The 26,136-nt window shown below is 45.8% G+C and overlaps 1 protein-coding gene across 2 annotated transcripts in view; it reads right to left on the bottom strand.

Annotated features, from left to right (window-relative positions):
* Positions 1-26,136, bottom strand: part of Aebp2 (AE binding protein 2) — an 87,347-nt gene that overhangs the window by 9,067 nt on the left and 52,144 nt on the right. The window contains exon 9 of one of the 2 annotated variants that reach the window (XM_021164951.1): positions 21,069-22,106. The exons of the other annotated variant lie outside the window; for it this stretch is intronic. Within the exon in view, the coding sequence (XP_021020610.1) occupies positions 22,079-22,106 (28 nt within the window). The 3' untranslated portion in view covers positions 21,069-22,078. Of the gene's footprint in view, positions 1-21,068; positions 22,107-26,136 lie in introns of those variants that run through there. 2 annotated transcript variants of the gene reach the window in all.

The raw sequence follows: 26,136 nt of genomic DNA, 5'->3' as shown, positions 1-26,136 counted from the left end.
CATCTCTGCCTCTGAAGCGCTAGGATTACAGGCAACTGCCATGTATGCCAGCTTCTCAAATGACCCATGGGGACTCACACTCCTGTCTGCATTCTTGCACCATGGACACCAAGTCATGTCCTGAACCCTGGATGAATGGCTGTTAAGAGTATGCTGTGGTGGGGCTGGAGAGACGGCTCAGTGGCGAGGAACACTTGCTGCTTCTCGGGAAGACCTGAGGTCAGATCCCAGCAAGGATGTCAGGTGGTCCACACCACCCGTGACTCCAGTTCCACGGCCAGCACCCTTTTCTGGCCTCTCTGGGTACACACACATGTGGCATACACACACTAAGACATACATGCACGTAAATAAAAACTTAAAAAGAATATACATTGAGATTCTGCAAGGAGAGACCCGTCATCGCCTGTATAGTGAGCTCAAACAAACATTCTTGCTGGGCCAGTTTCTGCCATGACAACTGCCTTCCGATTTTACCTCCGTCTGTACTGGCACACCTCACAGTCTTACTAAATAGAATGGATCTACCTGAAATTAACGTGTCTGGTGATTCCCTGGTGGTAGTGATGGGAGTTGCCCAATGTGGATCCTGACTCAGTTCCATCTGTGTTTCTTACTTTCTGGCGCAGAGAGATACTCTTGGCTCATCCTGCCCTTGCCTGCTCTGGCCTTGAAGTTAGTAATTTCTTTTCAATGTCATCCTGAGCCTGAGCCAGTCCTCAGGTTTTTCTATTATTGCCAGATTCTTGAGATTGGTAAATAAACAAAATAAACAACGACGGTCACAAATCATCTTCAGAAATTAAGTAGAGGAGAAAAATTCAACAAAAGCGGGATTGCTTCTCTCTGTCCCACTTTTGCTGACTGCTGCATGCGAGCTTAATTCCCTGGTGTGTAGGACGGCGGCGCATGTTTTATAACTAAAAAGACAGTCGTATTTGCAAACTCACAGGAGCCTGGCATCCAATCCAGATCCGCGGCAACCCGCAGCCATACTGCAAGCCAGATGGATGAGCCAACTCTAACAGCATTGAGCAGCTGCCTTCTCTCTGTGCTCACATGCCTGGAGTAAAAACCCACAGCCTGCTGTGTGCCCCGGGGAAGCAAGAGGCATAGAAGTCAGGCTCTTTCCAGCTCCGCCTGTTTCACTTCTGAAATATTCTTAAGGACCAGCGAGATGGCTCAGCAGGTAAGGTTGCTTGCCTCCAAACCTGACAACCTGAGTTCAAATCCCAGGATCCGCCTGGGTGGAAAGAGAGCACTGACTCCTGTCAGTTGTCCTCTGACTCCATACAGGCACTGAAGTATGTGTGTGTGATAAATAAAGCGTAATTTTTAAATTTTGTGAACGTACTCTGTTGTTGCTGCTGCTGCTGTTGTTGTTGTTGTTGTTGTTTTGAGACAGGACTTTCTATATAGCCCCAGCTATCCTGGAACTCTTGATATAGACCAGGCTGGCCTCAAACTCACAGAGATCCACCTGCCTCTGCCTCTGCCTCTGGAGTGCTGGAATTAAAGGCATGCATCACTATGCCCCGCTTTAAATGTATTCTAAAGATGTGAACCAACTTGGAGAAGTTCCAGCCAGGTCCGGTCTTGTGTCTATGGAACAAGTAACATCATTTCACCCTTCCACACATTCACAAACACTTTACTGCATGGTTTGCATGCGGAGTCGGTTTGCCCTTCAAATAATCTAATGCTCAACAGAAAGGGATCATTTTTTAAAATAGTCCTGAGGACTGAGGACCTAACTCAGTGAAGAGCAGTTCCTACACATGCATATGGAACTGAGTTTGAATCCCCAGCACCCTTATAAGGAGCCAGGTATGGCTACACATGCCTATAACCCAACACTGGGAACAACGACATCCTGGGGGCTTGCTGTCCAGACAACCTAGCCGAGACGATGAGCTCGTGGTTTCGTGAGAGCCTATGTCTCAAGGCTGCAGAGCAGAGAGCAATAGAGGAAGACAGACAGCTTCCTGCTCTAGACTTTGCATGCACACACACACACACACACACACACACACGCACGTACACCATTCACAATACAACACAACACATAGAGACACACACCATAACTTCAGCATCAGAAGGCAAAAGTAGAAAGAACATGGGTTTGAGGCTAGCCTGGACTACTAAATGAGACCCTTTAAAGAGATGGCTCCATGACTAAGTGTGCCTGTTGCTCTTACAGAGGCCCTGAGTTCACCGCATCCACAGTAGGTGGCCCCCCACTGCCTGTTACTCCAACCCCAGGAGATCAGACACCTTTGGCCTCCACAGGCACCTGCACGCACAAGCACAAACTTACACACAAACCCATAACTGCATATAATAAAAAGGAGTCTAAAACATAATTAATAGATTAAGTCGATAGAACATCCAGTGAGCCTTGCTGGGTAACACTCCCCAACCCACCCCTGAGCACGTGGTTTGCCTCTTTTGACTGTGTACTAAATCAGAGCTTAAAAAGACTAGGTAGAAAGAAAGCACAGACTCAGGAGACAAACGGAGGAGCAGATGGTCTGCTGTAAAGCAATCCCAGCCCTCCATCACTTTGCTTCTCCCAGGATTAAACATTTAAACCACGATAATTTTCACATACATCCATAAAAAGCGGGAAAACAGAGAAGGCATGCAAATTCTCCTCAAATCCAAGTCGTTCTCCTGGAGAAGAAATTAATCTGAGCAGCAATAAAATCCTGGGGTGTGAAGATCAATCTTTTCATACAAAATTAACATGTGACCCAGAGCTCCTGGCGCTTCCCGCATCTCAGATGGAAACTATTTTTGCGAGGGAGATATTTTTTTCAGGCTGGCTGAGCCTCAGCTGGATGGCAATCTTTTACTCACATCATCTACTGGACCAATTTTTAAAATGCTCATTTTGATAGTAGGAGCCAAGAGCAGCTATAGATTAAACAGACCCACGGAGCCCTCGGATCTGATTTCACTGTGAAATTTCACTGCAAAATGTACTGGGGGAGCCATTTGCAGAAAGACATTAAGCAGTGCGACTCCAGTCTCGGCTTAAAGACCCCACTGGCATTGGAGGGGAGAGTAAAGAGAGAAGATGAAGGCAGAAGAGAAAAGAAAAAGGGGGGCCTGAGTGCCTCCATCTCCGTAGTGAATGAACACAGTACTATACTCAAGGGAATGACGGAAGCACAACGCGCAGGCGCGTAGAGGGGACCAGCCTGGCATCCCGCACAGCGTCGTGTGCGTCATGTGGTGTTGTTACTGCTCTCCTCAGGAGAACATCAAGTCTTTGCTAAGGTGAACTGGTTCCAACTGAAACAAAAAGCATCACCTACAATTCGGTCCTGATGGTCATGAAGTTAGACATATTGTCACAGGCAAACTTAAGCCCTCTGTCCCAACACTATCCCCAGCACTGGCTTCTCTTGTGGCTGCATCAGTGAACATCGCGCTCTTAAGAGTTACTGAACAAGAGCAGCCTGCCTCTCTGACACAACGCTGTGGACACCAGCCTCGCCAACACGATGCCACCCACGCCTGCTGCTTACCGGAGGCCAGAGGAATGGGAGAAATCAGAGCTGAGTAAATCCAAAACAGAAACAAGGGTTTCATTTCTATCAGAGACAAGGGCTCAGCAGGTAAGAGCATTTACCAAGAGCCCAAGTTTGAATCCTGGGACCCACATAAAAGACTGCCACGAGCCTATCATCCCAGCACCATGGGGCCTGTTCACCGAACGTAGCTCCAAGTTCAGTGCAGAATATGCCAGAGACTTTCAGAGTGGGATGAATGCCTGACTCTAACTTCCAGGAATGTCTACATGTACACACACACATGCACAAACACGCACATATACATGCACATACACAGATGCTCACACACACACACACACACACACGCACGCACAGATACATGCATATACACACAGACACACAAAACACATGCATACACACACAGTCACACAAAACACATGCACACACACATATTCACAATACACATACATGCACGCACACACACATATGCACACACACTCGTGTATACATATACACACACACAAACACAGACGTGCACTCGCACACATGCACACACAATTAATAATAAATTACAGAATAGTAAGATTTTACCTGCCTCTTGTTACTTTTGTGCCCTGCTTTGTTTAAGGCAGGGTCTCACTGTGTACACCACGCTGACCTATAATTCACTTAGTATGTAAACTCATGATCTTTGGCATGTTTTCCAATTACTAGTATTATAGACACCCCATTTTCCCAGGCACCCCATTGCCTTAGACACCCCATTTCCTAATTACTGACAAAACAAAAAAGACACTTGAGTGTGTGACTGAGTGCTGGATTTGAGGCTGGGAAGGGATGGCTTAGGAAAGGTCTTTCCTCCTGCCTTCTTCAACACAGCCTTCCATTTCCTTACACCTGATTTTCTTAGCTAGTAATAAGTCAGCTGGTTGACTTTGGGAAGAGCTCTCTAGAGGAACATGGCTGCCACCTTTGCAGGAAGTCAGGTTTGTCATCAGAGCGTAGGTCAGAAGTCACAGACTCAGTGACGTGGCACCATCTCTCACAGCCTGGGGAACTGTATCCAGCAGCCTACAGTAATTCTTTAAATGTTATGTGTATGTGTGCTTTGTGCGTCTGTGCACGGGGTGCATTCAGTGACTTGGGAGGCTGGAACTGGAGTGGCGGATGTGTTGTGAGCTCTCACGTAGGTTCTGGAAGTCAAACACGGGTCCTCTGGAAGAGCAGCCAGAGCGAGCCCTTAACCAGCGAGCCATCTCTACAGCCCAAAGACAAAATTCTTCACTTCCACACAGAAAAGAATTTCAGAAAAGTCAGTACAAAAAGCAGGACTGGAGTTTATTAAGAGCTCTCTTTTTTTTTTTTTTTTTTTTTTTTTTTTTAGCTTTTTGAGACAGGGTTTCTCTGTATAGCCCTGGCTGTCCTGGAACTCACTCTGTAGACCATGCTGGCCTTCCAAGTGCTGGGATTAAAGGCATGTGCCACCACTGCCTGGCATATTTTAACACAAAGTTAAGCATAGGAGTGAAATTGGAGAGTGGAGTGTCCTGGGAAAGAAAAGGCATGCCCATGTGTAGTCATGGACTTTTCAAAAGTGGTCCTGAGTGTCTTCACAGTAGCCATGTATATAATTTGGATTTCAGGGGGGTTTTTTAATATTATTTATATGAGTACACTATGGCTGTCATCAGATACGCTGGAAGAGGGCATCAGATCCCATTACAGATGGTTGTAAGCTACTATGTGGTTGCTGGGAATTGAACTCATGACCTCTGGAAGAACACCCAGTGCTCTTAACCTCTGAGCGATTTCTCCAGCCCCAGGGTTTCAGGGTTTTCCTGCTGTGAGGAGATACCTTGTCTGTGGCATTTAACTGGGGCTGGCTTACAGTTCAGAGGTTCAGTCCATTATCCTCACAGTGGAAAACATGGTGGCATGTAGGCAGATGTGGTGCTGGAGAAGTTGCTGAGAGTTCGACATCTTGATCCACAGGCATCAGAAAGAGACTGGGTTCCACACTGGCCATAGCTTGAGCATAGGAGACCTCAAAGCCTACCCTCACAGTGACACTTCTTCCAACAAGGCCACACCTATTCCAATAAGGACCCGCCTCCAAATAGTGCCAGTCCCTGTGGCCCAAGCATTCAAACACATGAATCTATGGGGGCCATCCCTATTTTACCCCACAGATGGCTTCTAGAGTTTCAGCTCAGAGGGTGACTAAGGACAGTTTTTGGTAAGTATGCTTATAGCATAGCTTCTGATGTAGAGACTCTGGGTCACATGGGCTGCAGAAAGGAATTAAAGCGAATAAACAAAGCTATGTCATGTCTGTGAGATTCCCACATGACTGTAGGAGCACATTTAGAAATGGGGAAGACCATATTTGGGCCATGGTTTGGTGCTATTTCAACATTTGTAGGCATTTACATAAAAAGATCAGCATCTCTATGAAGACCATTTCACAGGTCTTGTTAATTATGGTGGGATTCTTTTTTTAATCACATATCATTGTAGCATTTTTGGACAAAAGGTGTTTTACTAAATTCCCTTCCTTCTCGTCTCCTACCCACTTGCTCCCCAAACCCCCACGGAATCTCTCTCCCTTCAGTTTCCTGCCCACTTTCGAGAAATGTGTTGCTTCCTCCAGTCTCAGCACCTCTTTCTACACACACACACACAAACACACACACACATGCATCCTAGGCTAGGATCTATGTAAGAGTGAGACTATGCAGTTTTCATCTTCCTGAGTTTTGGCCACGTTGTTTAATGTTATACTTTCCAGATCCATTCATTTTCCTGCATATTTCATAATTTCGTCTTTCTTCACAGCTGAATAAAATCCCTTTGTGTACACATAGCACCCCTTCGTGACCCTTCCTCAGCTGGTAGACATCTGGCTCACTGCATTTCCTGGCTATTGTGACGAAAGAAGCAATGAACATGGCTGTGCAGGCTTCTCCACAGTATGGCACGGAGTCCTTTGGGGACACACCCAGGAGTAGCCTACCTGGGTCACACGGTAGGTCCTGTTCTAGTGTTCTGAGAAGCCTCCTCAGTGATTTCTCTAATGGCTGTAATGGTCCACGTTCCAACCAACAGTGAATAAGAACTTCTCTTACCCAGATTTCTCATCAGAATTCTCTCAGCTGATGAGACTCCAAACTGAGTGTGCCTTTCTAGCCTACCTCACACTGGCACGAGGTAAACGAAGGCACTGCAGAGATAGCTGGGACCAGCAGGTCAACCAAGATGGCTACTAACTGTTCTCTGCTTAATAATAGCACCTTCAACATCATTAGCCTTGCAGAAGTGTTCCCATCATGCACCTGGTACCACTCGATTTCGCAAAACCCCTCAGAAGAGAAATTCTGACCTGTTCCTAGTAATCCCATCTTTTCCCTCATTTCATCTCATGAACAGTCCTCCCCTGCACTGCAACGATTGACTCCATACTTAAGCTCTTTATTAAACCTTCCCAAATCCTTATGTGGTCTCTGAGTCCCTCTCTGCTGGTGACAAGAGTCTGGAACATCAGGCTGAGGTATCAGTCAACTCTATACCTGTCTTTGAGTCCCCAGCTTTCCGTAGCCAGGTAACAGACTCATGCTGCTTCCCCTGAGCACTCAATGTATGGACAGAAACAACACCACCACTTGCTAAATGTCTATCACTCACCAGTGACCTGTCCTAGAAAGCATACAAAACTCTTTGCTCCCAAACCCTGCCCTCTAACCAGCCCTTACTAGCTTCTAAGGTCAGAGAAACTATCTGAACCTTTACACTAAAACTGGAAGTAGGTCTCTATGCACTGCAGTAGGCTTTGCTGTCTCTGGATACTTTCAGTCAGCTTCCCGTCCCCTCCCTTGGGTGTCAGAAAAACTTTACGGTGTTCCTTGTTTATATGCATGTAACCAGATTTGGACTTTAATATACTCCCACCAACAGTGAGCAAGCCCAGACCTCACGGAGCCCCCTGCTGCTCCAATCCCCTCTCACTCTCCTGCCACATGCACTTAGTGTCGCCTTAATCCACTAGTCATCGACAGCTGACCATCAGATGTGTTTAATCATGGTCGCCAAAGGGCATGCAGATGGATGCCTAAGAGCAGTCTCTTGAAAGCCCTGTGGAAGGAGATGCAACCTCCCAGAATGGGAAACTCACAGAAGACTAAGAAAAAGATTTAGAGGAACCGCCTGTCCTGAGCTGCCTATGTTTTCTGAGGCAGTGGCCTGCTTCTAAGGGAATGGAGACAAGAACTTCTGGATATGAGCAAATGATGAAGTTGAAAAGGTTTGAGTAGTGATGTGAACCACATTAGAGTAAGCGGCATAGCTGGGCTGGCTGGTATTTCTGCTTCCTACTGTATCTGAATAGGAGTTTGGGGGGCACACGCAGAAGGGTTTCTTCTAGAAGGTCAGAATGCTAGGACTCTTTACACTTAATCAAAATTATCAGTCACTATAACATTTCTAAAATTTCCTTAGAACTCATTGCATGGCACCCCAGAGGCATTTTGAAAGGAGTATGAAAAACCTGTTCTAGTCCACTTACCAGAAAACCTGGCCTTTAATGACACAGGACATAGGTTTCTACCCTTCTATAGACAGCTAACACAGCCGGAGAATCAACAAGCACTAGGGTAATTAATATTCTTTTAAAAAAAGATAAAGAGAAAAACACATTCACCATTAAACTCAGGGGAAAAAAAAATGCTTACTATCAAAAGTGTAAGTTCACCCAAAGGTAAAATCAGTTACTTGCCAGTCTCTCTAGGAGATGGAAAGATTAAATGCATACATAACTGGCCTGCTTACAACAATGTTTATAAAACATTTAATGCAGAGTTTCCTTGCCAATTAAGAGTGTAGGATTTACCTTTCGGTTTTAATATCTTCGCCTGACTCTCATATACTAGCAATATGAGCCAAAGGGATTAAGGAGACCATTGGCTACATATCTTTGCAAAACTATCTCACTGGAAATTATCTTGAGGGTAAGAGGAAACGGTATTAGGGCCTGAACGGGGAATTGGCTGGGTTTCCTTTGCATATAATCAGTCCAAGTTGGAACGTGTTTGTATTTGTAATGCCAAAGCCTGATTATCTGGCCATCACAGAGGTTCTGTGAGCTACCTAATACCCTCGACTAAAGCACCCTCTATTCTAACCAGAGGGAGTTCAAGCAGACTGCTGGGTCACAGGGTAAGATATGCTAAGGGGTTGGTAGTCCGAAGGCCCTCTAAGAAATGGGAAAGCTTTGGAAGATTTCGTCTCTCTGTTAGGTCTGGAAGCAATGGAGGCCCTATTACTGCTTCATTTTCTAAGGAGTTTCATGTGTGAACAGCCTTGGGAACATGGAACAAAGCATGTTCTTACCCTTGGCAAGAACAAATGGTCTGGACTGCACACAGGAAAGTTTACAGAAAAAGGATACCAAGTTCAGTATTTAAAATATTTGGGGCTGGTGAGATGGCTCAGTGGGTAAGAGCACCCGACTGCTCTTCCGAAGGTCCAGAGTTCAAATCCCAGCAACCACATGGTGGCTCACAACCATCCGTAACGAGATCTGGTGCCCTCTTCTGGAGTGTCTGAAGACAGCTACAGTGTACTTACATATAATAAATAAATAAATCTTTAAAAAAAAATAAATAAATAAATAAAAATAAATAAAATATTTGGCAGACAAGATGCAGTTGCAGGACACTGAGCAAGGATGGCGGTAGGGAGCTGAGACATAGAGTGGAGAATCCAGTGTGCGTCTTTTAAACAAACCAATAGGCAGATTCAAGAGCTGACTCTTTCATTGAGTTCGTTTGCCGTAAGGGGCACATGTGTATGTGTGTGCACACACATGTCATTCCACGTGGAAGCTTAGAGGCCCATGTCAGATACCTTCCTTCATCTCTCTTCACCTTATTTTTCGAGGGGGAGTCTCTTTCTTAAGCCAAAACTTAGCCAATTCAGCCAGGCTGGCCGGCCAATGAGCTCTAGGGATCCCCCTGCCTCTGCTTCTCCAGTGCTGGGTTGATCCCATGCCCCACCCACCCCACCTGAGGGCTAGGGATCCAATCTCAGATCCTTGAGCAATGAGCACTTTGCCTCGTGCTCAGCCCCAGTGAATATACATCTGAGCCTGACCCTGCGGGGATCCTGACTGTAAATCCCCTGCCTCACCATGCTGCTTCATAAGCTGGCTGTCTCCTATGTCCCGCTTCTCTTTCCTCTGTACCCACAACTAGAGACTTTTGCCACCATGCCCTTAGAGGCAAACTACAAAGCCAAACCACACAGTACACAATAAAAAGAAAAGTTACCAGAAGTGGCTAACCCATAACATCAGAAATCTGAAGAAAATGTACAAAAAAAAAAAACGGAATATAAGGAATATGAGATTAAAAGCACATAAGTTCTTCTCTTATTTTGTATTAGATGTATTTAGTCTATTTTATGTATGTGTTTTTTTCCTGTATGTATGTGTATATGTGTGTGTGTGTGTGTGTGTGTGTGTGCGTGTGTGTGCCACATGTATGTCTGGTTCCTACAGATGTCAGAAGATAGTGTTGGAGCCCCTGGAACTGGAGTTATGAATGATATGTGAGCTACCATATAGATGCTGGAAACCCAACCTCGGTCCTCTGAAAAAGCAACAAGCGTTCTTAATCACTGAGCCAGCTTTCCAGCCCATTTTCCTTTTTAAAAGGCTTTTTTAAAAAACGTGTATGCATGCTGACATGAGATCATAAACTCCACACGCATGGAAGAGCCTGAACAGGCTGGAAGAGGGCACAGATCCCCTGCAATTAGAGTCACAGACAGTTGTGAGCTGCCAGGTAGGGGCTCCTCACTGCTGCCCCATCCTTCCAGCTCAGCTGTCATTGTTTCAGTAAAGATTATGGAGTCCCATGTCATGTGTAGTGGTGCGTGCGAGTTTATCATCCAGAACTTAGAAGGAGGAAGGCAGAGGACAAGGAGTCAACCACAGCCACTGGCTTACTGCAGATGAGTCTAGCCTGAGCTATCTGATGGGCAGCCTTGGCATGAGGAGGAGGAGCAGGCAAGGAGGAGAAAGAGAAGGAAAAGAAAAGAACAGCAGTCATAGTAGCCAACACCCCAAAGTCAAAGAGACAAAGCATCAATCAGATGGGATGGGCCTGTTCCCCGTGCGCTGTAAGCCTTCAGTGGGCAAGAAATCAACTTGCTTAATGTGTTTCACTCCAAAACCTATTCCCTTGATAAAAATTCACCAGTGTCTGCATGAGTCTTACTAAGATATATAGGTTTATATATACAAGGTCAAACCATCTGAATAGTTGGGCCGGGGCGCAGTTGACTGAGAGTCCTTCGCCAGAGAGACCCTGCAGGGTGAAAACGGCTCTGGGTTCAGTGCCATGGGGGCGGCATGGTGAAGCCAACAGCCCTGAACACAGAAGGGCTGCCAAATGACTGTCTCCCTCGACAAAGGTCTGTTCTGAGCTGACTGGTTAGGTCTACTAACACAGGAAGCTGGTTTAGACTTCTTCTCAGTATTTTTTTTTAATTATCATGATTACCGGTTATCTTTAAAACATTTCAAAGAGAACTGTTTGATTCGAGAGCACAGAAATGGGAATGTACCCAAATATTCCATGAGAAAGTCCTTGAATCAGAAACTGCTTCTCAGAAAGACCCTGCCCAATTAATTCCACAACTGTAAACTGTCTCAAATAAAAAAAAAAAAAAAAAAGTGCATGCCAAGTCCACAAGCAACAAGTAGACAGGGGAATTAGCAAGGCCAAAATTGTATCAGTGAGCCGGGCGTGGTGGCGCACGCCTTTAATCCCAGCACTCGGGAGGCAGAGGCAGGCGGATTTCTGAGTTCGAGGCCAGCCCGGTCTACAAAGTGAGCTCCAGGACAGCCAGGGCTATACAGAAAAACCCTGTCTCGAAAAAGAAAAAAAAAAAAAAATTGTATCAGTGAGAACCTAAATATTCCTTACACTGAATACTAAGTAACAGGTGTGTGAAGTTAAAAATGTAACATGGGCTGGAGAGATGGCTCAGCAGTTACGAGCACTGACTGCTCTTCCAGAGGTCCTGAGTTCAATTCCCAACAACCACTTGGTGGCAGACAACCATCTATAATGGGATCCAATGCCCCCTTCTGGTCTGTTTGAAGAGAGTGACAGTGTACTCACATATATAAAATAAATAAATAAATCTTAAAAAAAAAAAAGAATATAACAGGCCAGATGCAGTGGTGTGCATCATTAACCTTAGCACTGGGAGACAGACGCAGGCTCTCGGATTTGAGATCGCCCAGGGCTATTACTAGACTCTGTCTAAAAAGAAAGAGAGGGGTAACTTAAAATAAAGCAGAGCTGGGAGACAGCTCACGGTTAAGAGCGTGGACTAGACTTCCCGAGGATTCAAGTTCGGTCTACAGCACCCAGACTGAGCAGTTCACAGCTGCCTGCAATTCCAGTTCCAGGGGAGCAAAGCCCCTGGCCTCTGTGAATAGCTCTAATATGTGCACATATTTACACACAGACAGACAGACAGACAGAGATGCACATAGGAAAAACTAAAAATTAAATTTTAAAATAAAGTTTAAAAATAAAACAAAAATAGGATTATTAAAGATAAAATTTTAAGTTTATCAGAAAAATAATAAAAAAGTTAAACTAAAAATTACTTTCTTGAAAGTATTTTTGAAATATATAAGCCCATTTACCAGCAGTATTAATAGGGAAATAATATATGAGCATATATATATATATATATATATCAGAATATATGACAAAATCTTTAGGTTATATATTTTATATAATTGTATGCATTATATAGTTAGGCATACTATATAACAATAAGATAATAATTATATATATAACCTTAAAGTTTGTCTTTGCTTTGGAGGAGACAGCATTTCATGAAACCCAAGTTACTCCTGTAAACATGTCAGGCAGGGCTGGACCCAAGGATGCAGGCAGCACTGTTGCTGAGCACTGTCTGTCTAGGCCCCCAGTTCTTTAGGGCTCAGGCTCATAGCACTTCCCAGAGGGGCAAGCCACATTGTCCCAGGCCTGCTGGATGTAGTCCATGCCTCACTGGGATCCACTGGGATCCACTGGGATCCACTGGGATCCACTGTCGCTGCACCTGCATGGGCAAGGGGCCCAGAGCTGACAGTGTGGAGGTCTCCTCCACCTCTGTTCAAGGCCCTATTCCCAGCCGTCTGGACTCTGGCTCTAGATGATCAGGCCCCACAGTCCTGCCCTAGCTCGAGCCATCACCATGGGGCTGGGATATGAATGGTGAGGCTATTGACATAATGACATGTACCAACACACCTTGTGACTTATGAAGAAAGCACACAAACTGGGTGGTGTTTTTAACTCGTGTACTCCAGAGAGGTCGGTTGAAACAGAAATGGAGGGAGTGGAGCCCAGAGATGTCTCATGGGTGCCGTGGGAAGCTCGGGGTCCGTCAGTGTAATAATTTGTGACGTGTTTTAATGTGGAATGCAGTGGAACCTGTACCTTCACCAAACAAATTAAGCTCACAACCAATCCAACGAAGGAATTTAAGAACAACTTAAAATCAGAAAGTTAAAGGTCAGCTTCTGCTAAGTGGTGAATTTAAGGCTAGCCTGGGCTACATAAGACCGGGTCTTAACAACAAAAGTCGCAAAGGAACTCCTAAAGGGTGAGCTATCACCTTCCGTGGACTCACTTAATTCTGTAAGGACAGGCAGAAATACCATCTTTTTAATTTTTTATGCATTTATTGATTGGAGTTGGGAAGGTACAGATGTGGAGATCAGAGAACAGCTTGTGGAAGTCCGTTCTTTTCTTCCACCGTGCAGAAGATCCCAAAGGCTGAACTCAGGTTGTCATGCTTGATAGCAAGTGCCTTAAGTCACCGAGCTATCTCACCAGCCTGGGAGTGATTGCTCTAGTCATCATACAGAGAATGTTTAATACTTAAATTCCTCCCTAGTCATCTGTGAAACTGGAGTCAGCTGCCCCAAAGCATGAAAAGGGTGACTGACAATTTTTTTAAAAGTTGGGGCTTTTTTTTCCAATCTGGCCTCTCCCACTAACTTTTGGTTGGTCCTCTGTGTTGTCCTGTAGGTTTAATGGCCAAGGGATGAGTTAGAGACGTCTGTGCTTCTGTGACTAGAGATCCGTTTTAACCAGCGGTTAAAGTCACCAGGCAGTGCAGCACATCTCCAATACTCCTGAAGGCCGGCTGCCACTTCTGAGCACACCACAGAAAATACTGAGATGTCTTGGTCTGAAGACTAAATAATAAATAAGTAAATAAGCAGAAGCCAATCGCTTCTCTGAGACCCTCTATAAAAATAGAAATAGCAGGGCTGGAGAGATGGCTCAGTGGGGAAGAGCAGCTCTTCCAGAGGTCCTGAGATTGATACCCAGCAACCACATGGTGGCTCACAACCATCTGTAATGGGATCCAATGCCCTCTTCTGGTGTGTTTGAAGACAGCTACAGTGTACTCATATACATAAAATAAATAAACTTTAAAAAATAGAAATAATGCGGTGGTTCTCAACCTGTGGACCGCAACCCCCTTGGAGGTCATATGTAGGATGTCCTACATATAAATGTTGACATTACAATTCATAATAGCAGCAAAATTACAGCTATGAAGTAGCAACAAAATAGTTTTAGGGTTGTGGGGGGTGGGTTTACCACGACCTGAAGAAGCGTATTATTAGAGGGTCGCAGCATTAGGAAGGTTGAGAACCACTGATCTAGTAGGCTCATTGAAATAATTAGAGAAATAGTGCTTGAAGAAACAGAACTGTAAATAAATGTGGTCCTGAGAAGAGTATACTGGAGCAGGGAGACGGGTAAAACTTCTACTAGCATGATAATGACTATTCGCCTTTCTGTGAACAGACACCTGACAAGCGGCAGCCTCATAGACAAAGGCTTTGCTCTGCCCTGCCTTTTGAGGAGGGTTACAGTCCATCAGGGTGGAGGAGGCGTGGCAAGGGGGAGCTTGTGGCGGTGGCGCCTTACACTACTTCCACAGTCTAGAAGAACACGACAGGAAGTAGGTAGGGCCCAGGTCTCAAACGCAAGGCCCATCCCCAGTGACGGATTTCCTCCACCAAGATCCCACCGCCTAAGGGCTCCACAACCTTCCGGGACAGTGCCACTCTCTGGAGCCCACGTGTTCAAATACATGAGCCTATGAGAGGACATTGCATGTTCCAGCGCAGCATCAGTCGCAGAGCTGGTAAACACACCCCAGGCAGCGGGGCCTTTCTCTTCCTTTGAAAAGAAGAAAATCTCTTCAGATTGTCAATGATAAGGAAAACATGCCGCCTCAGCAATCAGTGTGACGAAGAAGTCTCTGGAAGATGTTGTGAGACGGTCTTCAGAATAGATGCAACTCACACAAGTTAAGCATTTGATAAAACTGAACAACTGTGGTGGAAAGTGTTGCCAATCGGAAAAAAAAAAAAAAAAAAAAAAAGTAGTCCAAAGACTCAGACTCCGCTAGAAACTTAATTTGCAAGTTTTGGCCTTGAAGACTAGAGGCAGCCATGATGTTCCTGGAGTAGAACACTAAGGAGTACAGGTCCCAGCACGTGGGGCACCTGGCAAAGCCAACCCTAGACACTAGCTTACACTGCTGTGAATGGCCAATAGCATGGTCACATATGCACCTAAAATTAAAAACCTTTCCATGGTATTAAGATAACCCAGATGTAAGGAACGCAATATGGAAGTGCTTTAAAACTTATTTTCAGAGCTAGAGACAGTTCACATGGCTGAGTCCTTTCTCCAGCATGCATTAAGCCCTGGGTTTGATCACCAGCATAAAATACACCCAGTGTGGGGGTGTGCTTCTGCAGTCCCAGCACCCTGATGTAGAGGCAGGAGGATCAAAAGTTCAAGGTCATTCTTAGCTCCGCAGGGAGTTTGAGGCAAGCCAGGCTGCATGAAGCCCTGCCTCAAAAGCAAAAATATTTTCATATGTTTAGTATCTTAAACGAACCTTTAAAAAATGCAGATCAATAAACTATATGCCTTCTGGGTCTCATTATCAGTAAATGAAGCAGAGAACTATACGATAACCTGTTCTCAATATGTTTATTATGAGTCCGACTGACATCATGAAGGGATTTGTGTGGTTTTTTTCTTTTTCAAAGCAAGCTTCGATCCCATCTGCAAAATGAGTCCCAAATGTGTCTGGGCCCTTGTGGGCTACTAATCACTTTCACTGTTATTTATTTTCTTATTTTGTTCTATTTTATTATTTGTGAATGTGTGAGAAAGAGAGAGAAAGAAAAAGGGAGGGAGGGAGGAAAGGAGGGAAGACAGACAGTGCAGAAAGCCAGTACGTGTGCCGTGTGCCGTAGTGCATGTATAAAGGTTAGAGATCGACTTTCAGGAGTCAGGTCTCGCTGGCCTGTCCCTCCCATTCTTTACACATCAAGCTAGCAGGCTTGCAAGCTTCCAGGCACCTATCTCTGCCTCCCAACGCATGCGATAGGAATGCTATGATCACAGACTGCACACACCAGGGTAGCCAGTTTTTCTATGTGAGCTCCATGGGTCAAACTGAGGTCATCGGGTTTGTGCAGGAATTACTGCTACCCACAGAGTATCAGCCCTGGTCCTTTCTGCGTGGTAACCCTTATCGTCCTCCTCCATTAGACCTAGCACTATCACTCCAATCATTGCAAAACCACAATCCCACGAGGAAAGACAGAGCTGCAGACCGGTGGTCCTAAGAGGAGCAGCGAGACAAGCGTAAAATTCCTCATTGGGAAAAGGGCGAGACATTTTTACTTGGAGATAAACTCCAGCCCAAAAGAGCAGCAAGTATTCTTAACCACTGAACCACTTCTCTAACAAAGTCCTTTTTTTCCTTAATTTTAAAATTATGCTAATGTGTTGCAGTTAATCTCCAACCCAAATAAGTCGGGGCAATGAAAACGCAACTCAATTAACATGAATCCATGCTGTGCACCTAGATTGGGTAGATCTACCACTACACTACCATCTTCCCCATCTATGCAACCCCTTAGAACTTGCGGTTTCTCCAGGCCATGGGCTTCTTCTGCTCCACTTTCCTTCTCCTTCTCCTCTGTCGTCCTCTTCCTACCTCCCCCCACCTCTCTGTCCGCAAACCTTCAGCTCTACCATTCCCTCTTACTCCCCGCAACCACTGACTCTAACCTTTATTTATAAATTACGGTGGGAAGCAGGTTTACAGGAAATCACCTGAGTGCTGACTCCTTCCTTGTTCACAGCCCCTCACAGGAGAACAGAATCAACATCAAATACAATTAGCCCTAGGGCTATCCGCAACACTAATGTGTGTGTATTTGGATGTACATGCACAAATGTATGATAGTCACAGAACAGTTTTCAGAAGTAAGTCCTCTCCTTCCTCCATGTGGGTCCCAGGACTGTCATGCTTGGCAGCTTACACAAGCACGCACGCACGAAGCACCTGTCAGCCCTGTGTTTACATCCGCTACTGAAATCCCCACCCTAGGCCATCCAGTCCTCCTGCCAGTCTCCTTACCACCCTCACCCTGCGCTCCATCCTCATGACATCTTACCTCAGTCACATCTCCCTACTGAATAAGATGGTTGTCATTTCAGACATCGTTTCTCTACATTAATTAATACAGACTTCAAATGTTAAGTAGACCAAGCCAGATAGAGTGAACTCTGCCTATAGTCCCTGCATTCAGGAGACTGAGACAGGAGGAGCACGGTTAATTCTAGGCCAGCCTGGGCTACATGGTGAGGCCCTGACTCAAACAGCAGCAACCAAATATAAAATAAATTTAAGTAACTTAGACTTGAGAGTAAATTAATAATAGAAAATTCTTAAATGACAAATAATTTTCAGTTTTACATATTCTGTTGTATTTATTTTTTAAGATGTATTTATTTTATTTTGTATATGAGTACACTGTAGCTGTACAGATGATTGTGAGCCTCCATGTGGTTGTTGGGAATTGAATTCAGGACCTCTGCTTGCTCTGGTCAACCCCCTCGCTCCGGTTGGCCCTGCTCACTTCGGCCCAAAGATTTATTTATTATTATAAATAAGGACACTGTTACTGTCTTCAGACGCACCAGAAGAGGGCGTCATATCTCATTACGGGTGGTTGTGAGCCACTATGTGGTTGCTGCGATTGAAACTCAGGACTCAGGACTTTAAAAAGCAGTCAGTGCTCTTACCTGCTGAGCCATCTCACCAGCCCCTCTGTCCTATTTATATTTTGTGTCTATGAAAGAGAGTAAGAGGCAGGGAGACAGAGGCAGACAGCATGCATGCCACACTGCCAGAGAACAAGTTCCAGGAGTCCGGTCTCTCTACTTTGCTTTTTAATTTTAGACTAATTCATTTTCATGTTTTTTGAGATTTTGAGGGGGTGGAGGATATCACACATGTACTGTACATGCACTTGGGGTCCAAAACATGGTGCAGGATCCCCTAAAGCTGTAGCTACAGGCACCTGAGTGTAGCAGGAACAACAGGGCCATCTCTATGTAAACGCCGGGGCCACGCAGCCGCAAACCATCTCCTATTGAAGGACCTAATTGAGGACTGCCTGAGAAACCAAGGATTGCTGGCACAGACCATGCCAGTCAATCAGGAACTGCTGCTTAGAAGAGATGCTGTCTTAGGACCAATGGGGCCTGGGTGGAGGGTACTAAAGGAGCTTGCAGCGGCGCTCAGGTGAGCTTGCTGCGCTTTCTCACCTGCTCCTGCATCCGAATCTGTCCTTGACTCTGTGCCGCCTCACCTCCAACCCCCAAGGGCAGGTAGGGTGGGGCAGCGAGTAGTTCAGGGCACAGGCATCGAGTGTGAGCCACCAAACATGGGTGGTAGAAATCAAACTCAAATCCTTGAAGAGCAGGGAGCGCTCTTAACCCTGTGCTACCTCCACAGCCCAAGACTAATTCCCTTAATGTTCCCACTGCTAAGTGTCAAGTTGGCTCTTGTGATTGTATAGATGGCAGAAATAAGGCACGGGCATGTCCAGCTGCTCAGGGGGATCAAAGCTGGGAGTTAGGAAGCAGACTTTCTTCTGTTCTTATAACATGTATGTATGCATGTATGTATGTATTTGCTCGTGGGAGGCACGTGGGACACATGTGAGTGTCAGAAGATGGCATAGAGCAGTCACTTTTTCCTTTCGCCATGACGGTCCCAGGGATCAGACTCAGGACATCAGGCTTAGTAGCAAGTAGTGCCTTTACCTGTTGAGACATCTTGTTTTTCATTGCTTAGGATTTATTTTGTGTGTATACCTGGGGCCCATGAAGGTCAGAAGAGGACATCTGATCCTCTGGAAGTGGAGTTACAGATGTGACCGTGAGCCATCATGGAGGTGCTGGGGACCAAGCCTCCTCTGCAAAAGCAAAACAAACAACAAAAACAAGAACAAAAAAAAAAAAATGCCCTTGTCTGCAGAGCCAACTGAGACATAACCCCAGCCCAGGATGAAATTTGAGACCTGTACTCTTTAAAACCTCCGTCCTAGGCTCTGTTCCCAAAACAGAAAAACTAAAATTGAAAGGTAGAAGCCAGAGCCTCGTACCAGACCAACAAGTCATTTGCAATGAACATTTGCAAGCAAAGAAGAGTCAAAGGGTATATACTGCGAGACACACTGCAACACACTGCAACTTCCATGGAGAGACTTTCCTCTGATGAAAGGAAAGCTCCGAGTTACAGAGACAAAGTGTGGAGCTGAGACGAAAGGATGGACCATCTAGAGACTGCCATATCCAGGGATCCATCCTAGAATTAGCCTCCAAACGCTGACACCATTGCATACACTAGCAAGCGTTTGCTGCAAGGACCCTGATATAGCTGTCTCTTGTGAGACGATGCCGGGGCCTAGCAAACACAGAAGTGGATGCTCACAGTCAGCTATTGGATGGATCACAGGGCNCCCAATGGAGNAGCTAGAGAAAGTANCCAAGGAGCTAAAGNGATCTGCAACCCTNTAGGTGNAACAACNTTATGAACTAACCAGTACCCCGGAGCTCTTGACTCTAGCTGCATATGTATCAAAAGATGGCCTAGTCGGCCATCACTGGAAAGAGAGGCCCATTGGACTTGCAAACTTTATATGCCCCAGTATATACACCAGGGCCAAAAAGTGGGAATGGGTGGGTAGGGGAGTGGGAGGGGAGGGTATGGGGGATTTGGGGGATAGCATTGGAAATGTAATTGAGGGAAATACGTAATAAAAAAATTTTAAAAAAAGAAAGAAAGGAAGGAAAGCTCCAAGGGAGGAGGGTGGATATAAGGGGAGGGGGAGACCAGGGGGATTAGGGTGCACCCCCTCCCTCCCTGTCTCTTCTCTCTCTCCCTCTCTCTCTTTCTCTGGTCTCTGTGAGTGTGTGTGTGGTTGTGTGTGTTTCTCTGTCTCCCTTAAACACACACACACATACACTTTTCTTTTGAAACACTGTCTCTCTGTCACCCAGGCCATCCTCAAACTCCTAATCTCCCTGCCTCAGTCTCCCAATTGCTAAGATCACAGGATGAGCCCCACCTTCACCCAGCACTGAGCACTCTTTTAATAACCCCTTCCCCACTTTACCCAGTTCTTGGGAGGCTCTTTTCAATCCCTTCCAGTTAACTTTCCCACCGATGAAGAGGAGATATGAGATGGAATATGGGCAGAACAAAACCTTTCACATAGAAACAGATGAGAAAATCTGTCCGCAGAATATAAGAACGTGGCCCCCAGGACTCGTACTCAGCCATCTGCCAACATTACTCACTGGAAGCCAGCAGGCTCGCTTCCCCTTTGCTGCCCTTGGGCCTCACAGGTTTTCTGCAGGCTTCCTGCCTTAGCTAGCCCCTAGTGGGAGGTACCTGGAGGTTAACCTGGCATTCATCTTGCTTCCTGGGCTCCCCTCGCTGCTCCATCTGCTCTCAGAGTCTGAGTTGCCCACACTTCGGGCAAAAAGCTTTGGCTTTTTCTGACTTTTGGTGAAGTATTTTGGGCAAACAAAAAGATGTCGTCATCTACACAGCTTCGGAAATGCGAGCCCGTGAACTCAGGGGCACCATCTGTTGTTTGCTCCCCCTCAAATTCCCTACTGCCCTGAACCTGGCAGGCAGAAACGGGGTACTTCCAGCCTGAGTCTGAGAACAGGAAACATCACCACGTGCTTTTAAACTTTACACGAATGATGCCACATTCTGCAATACTCTCCTCCCCGCTGCTGGCACGAGTTGACAAATGGAGCATGGCTGTTACCATGGCAACTGAGGCCCATTCTTCATCCCACTTCCTTCACCCTCAGAGGTAATGCTGTCCCAAGAATTGCCTGGTTACTGCCTCCATTCGCCACTGTTTCAGAGTTGCTGGGTCTCCACAGATCTGAGGCCTCTTAGCTTTACACATATTGATTTGTATAGTGTACACTGTTTTGGCTTGCTTTCCCCGTTTAGTGTCTTGAAAATCTTTCTACCGTGGTCAGAGCAGCAGCATTGGCTCAGTGTGCTGTATCACAGTAAAAACTCGGCTTCCACAGAGCATCAGCTTTTCCGTTGGAACAATTTAAGTTCATTGCTTAGATTCCCATTTTCTACTTCTTTTTTTTTTTTTTCAGATAGAAATCTTACCATGTAGTCCCGGCTGGCCATCTTCTCCCCTTACACGCAAGGCTGCTAGAAATGCATTTGGCCAGGGGAGGCGATGGTCTCTAAGCACAAGATCTACTACTACACAATCATTATTTTGTTCTGTAACTTTTTCTGAGAGAGAAGCCTTTGTGTGTTCTCCAGTTAAATTTCAACCCAACTCCTCCAAGCATGTTGCTCACGCTCCTTCCACCCCAAGATGAACAGTGCAGGGATCACAAGAATTTTGTGTGGAAGTTAGTTTCCGGTCCACTGCTGCAAGACACTTTGGTGTGCACCCCATCTCTCAGTTTGGGATTTTTCTTTTTATTTGGGTTTCGGATATTTTCCTTGGCAGCAGTATAGCTCCCTCTTAGCCTTTTCTGTTCCTCTGTCGGGGGGGGGGGGGATCTTCCAGATGCCTCCATATCATTCTTGCTGCTAAACCGGTTAAAGCCATGCCTTAGACTGGCTCTCCTAGTCAACGGGGCTTGTCTGTCTGTCCGTTGAGGAAGGGTCTCATTGTATAGCCTGGGTTACACATAAATTCAGTCTCCCCTCACTTCAGCAGGGGTCAGGCATGCTATACTGCTACTGTGGCCAACCGGAAGGGACTTCTCCACACCTGTTTGTCTCCTCCACTTCCACCTACAAGGAGGGCAGAGAATACGCCACAGAGCACTGGGCACATAACACACATAAAGCCTGCAGTTGCCGTGAAATCAAGTCTATCCTGAGAGTCTCACTTAGATAAATTCCTGGGTTACTAGGAAACCACACGATGGGACAGGTGAGGTAACCCAAGACCTTAGGCCAATAGCAGCCAGTCGACACCTGTGGAGACGGTGTTTGCGCTGTGACCAGTTAAAATAAGTCATTCCCTTTCTGCTCTCATGGCGGTGAGGTTTCAGGTGAAGAAGCACCCATCACTTTGGAAAATTGAGGATGTCAAATCTGTCAAGATCAAGAAGAACAAAGATAGTGTGAGGTTCAAGGTTCACTGCAGCAGGCACCTACATCCTGCTTGCCACAGACAGAGAAGAGGCAGAAGCTGAAGCAGTCCTTGCCAGCCTGCTGCTTCTGCGGTCAAGGAACTAAATGAACCAGGCCTCTGCATTTGACTAATAAGAGCCCAGAAAATGGAAGGAAAGGGGAGAGGAGGGGAGGGGAGGGAAAGGAGCCATTCTTCATTCCTGAGCCATCGAGATAAACCACTTAGTGGCCAAGTGATGGCTGGATGATCTGAGTTCTGTCCCCAAGACCACCTAAGACCCACACAGAGAACCAACTCCAACAAGTAGTCCCCTGATTTCTATACACTGTGGCAACCTCATGCTCACAAATACATAGGTACACTAAATAAATAAGTAAGACAGGTTTTGATTTTGGTTTTATTTTCTGGTTTTTGAGGTTCTGTTTTGTTCTTGAGACAAGTCCTCACTGTGTACTCCTGGCTGTCCTGCAATTCACTACATAGAACAGGCTGGCCTTGAATTCACACAAATCTGTGTGCCGCTCGCTGCCTCCCAAATGCTAACATTAAAAGCTTGGGACACAAAACTCAGCCCCCAAAGACCATTTTTAGTGTTCATAGCTCTAATGCCAACACTTGGGACACGGAGGCAGGGGGACAAGAAACGCAAAGCCATGGATGACTGTGTGGTGTGTTTAAGATCAGCTTGGGATGAATAGAGAGACCAGGTCTCCAACAGAAGACTGAAAAATAAAAGAACAAAGAGCTTTGTGCTGTCCCTGGTTTGGTCCAGCTTTGCACTTTTTCTTCTCTTACTGCACCAGTCCTGAACCTCTGGCCCTAGGATGCTACGGGCAGCCTGCATCTCCACCACTCCCTGGAGCTGGTGGATGAGGGACCCAATGGGAAGTCATGAAGGAAGACTGAAGAAAGGATAGAACCTTCCTTGCTTTGCAGAGGTCCTAGAAGACCTCCCAGGCTGGCTGTGGCTTCATCTCCTTAGAGTGACCCTAGCTGGAGTGATGCCCCCAAGTCACAGCCAGCATCGGGCGTGGCTCACCATCCCCTGTGACCTCTCCACCAGCAGCTTCAACACCTGCTCCCAGCTGGTGGCAAACCAGCTCTATGGCATCTGCTCATACTCAGGGGCAAGGCTAATAAGAATCTTCTTTAGCCTCTGACAAGTGTCCCCTGCAAGTTTACAAGCCTAAACAAACACTTGCCCTAAGCTGCACATGCATACATGGCCCATACTGTTTTGTTTCTTTAAGATTTACTTTATTTATATGAGTACACTGCAGCTGTCTTCAGATACACCAGAAGAGGGCATCGGCTCCCATTACAGATGGTTGTGAGCCACCATGTGGTTGCTGGGAACTGAACTCAGGACCTCTGAAAGGGCAATCAGTGCTCTTCCCCACTGAGCCATCTCTCCAGCCCATACTGTTTTGTTTTTAATGCTGTCTCTCATTACAGATACTACTAATGGCAGCTCACCATGCTTATTGATCAGCCAGTACATGATACAGTGGTCCCTGAAATATGAGATGATTCTGCTCTGAGCTGATATTGTCCCCTGACCCCTGAACAGATACACACAGAAGGATAATTTTACCTGATTGGTCTCTGCAGAAGTCACATTTGGAAATTTATTTATTTATTTATTTATTTATTTATTTATTTAAAAATCTCTTTGGTGAGGCTGAAGATGAAAACACTTAGTGCTCTTATGTAGAAGATTCGGGTTCCAGTGCCAGCACACAACATGGACGCTCACAACCATCTACAACCCCAGGTACAGGGGATCCAACAGGCACACATTGTTGTGTGCAGGGAACACAATCATACACATAAAAATGTAAAAAATGCTAATAAAAATTTAAATATCTCTTTCTACAGTACACAAAGGTAGCTCCGTGCTTGGAGTGTTCCATGCCTTCTACTACACACACACTGCACACGCACTCACAATTACACACAGACCACACACACATACACTCATACTCATAAACGCATACCACATATACACACTCACACAACACCACATACACTCACATTCACACACAAACCACACACACACATACACTTCTCACAAACACATACCATACACTCACGCATACACATCACACACACAGATTCACACCACACAGACACCATACACACACACACTCACACACAGACATATACACATATACTCACACATACACATACACTCACACACACTGCACACATACTCACACTCACAATCACACACACATACCACACACATACACTCACACACATACACACATACTTACACTCTCACACACTCACTGGTAACACACACACACACACACACACACACACACACACACACACTACTATGAATCTGTAGCCACTCTGCATTCAATTCCTAAGCACAATTCTGTGTCACTTAATAGCAGGGCTAAATTTGACAACCACATCAACGTTCTGAACAGAATAGCCAACATTCATAGGAACTATGACATGGTTGCTTCACCATGTGATATGATTTCTACAGCGCAGGGAATTGAGCCAGAGCCTTGAACTTGCTGGGCAAACCCTGCCACATGTCCCAGGCCATTGATCCTGTCAACCCTGATCCTGGGAATCGGGAGCTTTTCAGTCAGAGGAACCCTGGAGCCTCTCCCAGCCTGGATCCTCTCTTACACTGTAGGTACCATGCCTGTAGCCTACGGTCAGTCTGCCACCCCATAGGCTGTGATTTCTCCAGGGGATAGGATTGTGTCTCAGGTTAAATCTGAAGAGCTTAGAAACAAAAACCCAAGCACCGAGTTCATGCTCGAATGAGCTGACTGAATATAGGCGGGGTCTGAGGACTTATCGACCACTTTCCCAAGTATGGACATATTTAATAGTCACATCGACACTGGGAAGTGACCCAGATTACTTTGCGGATGACAATTTAGATTTTGGCCCAGGTATGTTGGTGCCATGCTTGTTCAATCCCCCGGGTGTAGGAGGCCGAGGCAAGCAGATCATTGTTGTTTGAAGCCTGGACTACATGGTGAGATCTTGGGACAGAAAGCCAAAAAGGAAGAAAGAGGAGTGTGGGAGAGATGAGGGGAGGGGAGAGGAAAGTGGACAACAGAAGAGTATAGAATTTGAGAAGTCACAGTCTCCTGACACAACCAAACCCTACGTAGCAATCTAAGGATGCAACCTGGCCTGTTTGTATGCCACTGCATTCCTGCGAGGCTTTTAATGGCTTAGAGAGACACCACCCTTTTTCGGGAGATAACTGTCAGAAAGCTCTTTGCTCTGAGGAAACGAATTAGACAAATCCCTTCCTTCCTGCTAGCTAGTTCAGGCAATGCTGCACAAAAGCATGCTCCATCCCATAGCCCACGGACACCACCAGAACTTTCCACAGTCCGTGTGTAAACGGAGGCTCAACTGTTCCTTTTCATCTGCTCCCCCAGGCCTCCTCTATCAACCCTGATATATTATTTACTGTAAAATGCCTTTCCTGTTTTTGTTTTTGTTTTTTTTTTTATAGAGAATGTAACTCAGGGCATTGTTGAGTAAGCTTTTGATGGCAGTACTTTCAGCTACGAAATCACTGTTTCATGATGGTTATTTTCTGGCTCTTCCATTGCCATCCGCTTCGAATGCTTATGTCTCAAATGGAGCCAGATGTGTTTTAATAGATTTATACCATCCCCCCCATAAATCCTGTTCCCGAGCAGGTAGACCGCCCAGCCCAGGAAGTGGGACTTTGCCTCATTTGCTTAGATTCTTAACTAGGCCATCTGTCTTTGTGGCTGACAGAGTGAGAGCATGCCACCACTGGCTTTAATCTGCTGTCAACCTTCATACTGTACCTTTAACTCTCTTGGATTCTGATACAGAACAAACCAGATTTAACCATTTAGGACACAGATTGACTCTCCTGCTGGGCCTTGAGAGGTTTTTCCTTAAGAAAAAAAAAAACTATTCTGTGTGTGTGCATGTGTGTGTGTGTGTGTGAGAGAGAGAGAGAGAGAGAGT

This window comes from Mus caroli, chromosome 6 (genome assembly GCF_900094665.2).
Source record: "Mus caroli chromosome 6, CAROLI_EIJ_v1.1, whole genome shotgun sequence".
Classification (NCBI taxonomy): Eukaryota; Metazoa; Chordata; class Mammalia; order Rodentia; family Muridae; genus Mus; species Mus caroli.
The sequence above is the reverse complement of the archived record's forward strand: the minus strand, read 5'-3'. Positions and strand labels throughout refer to the sequence as shown.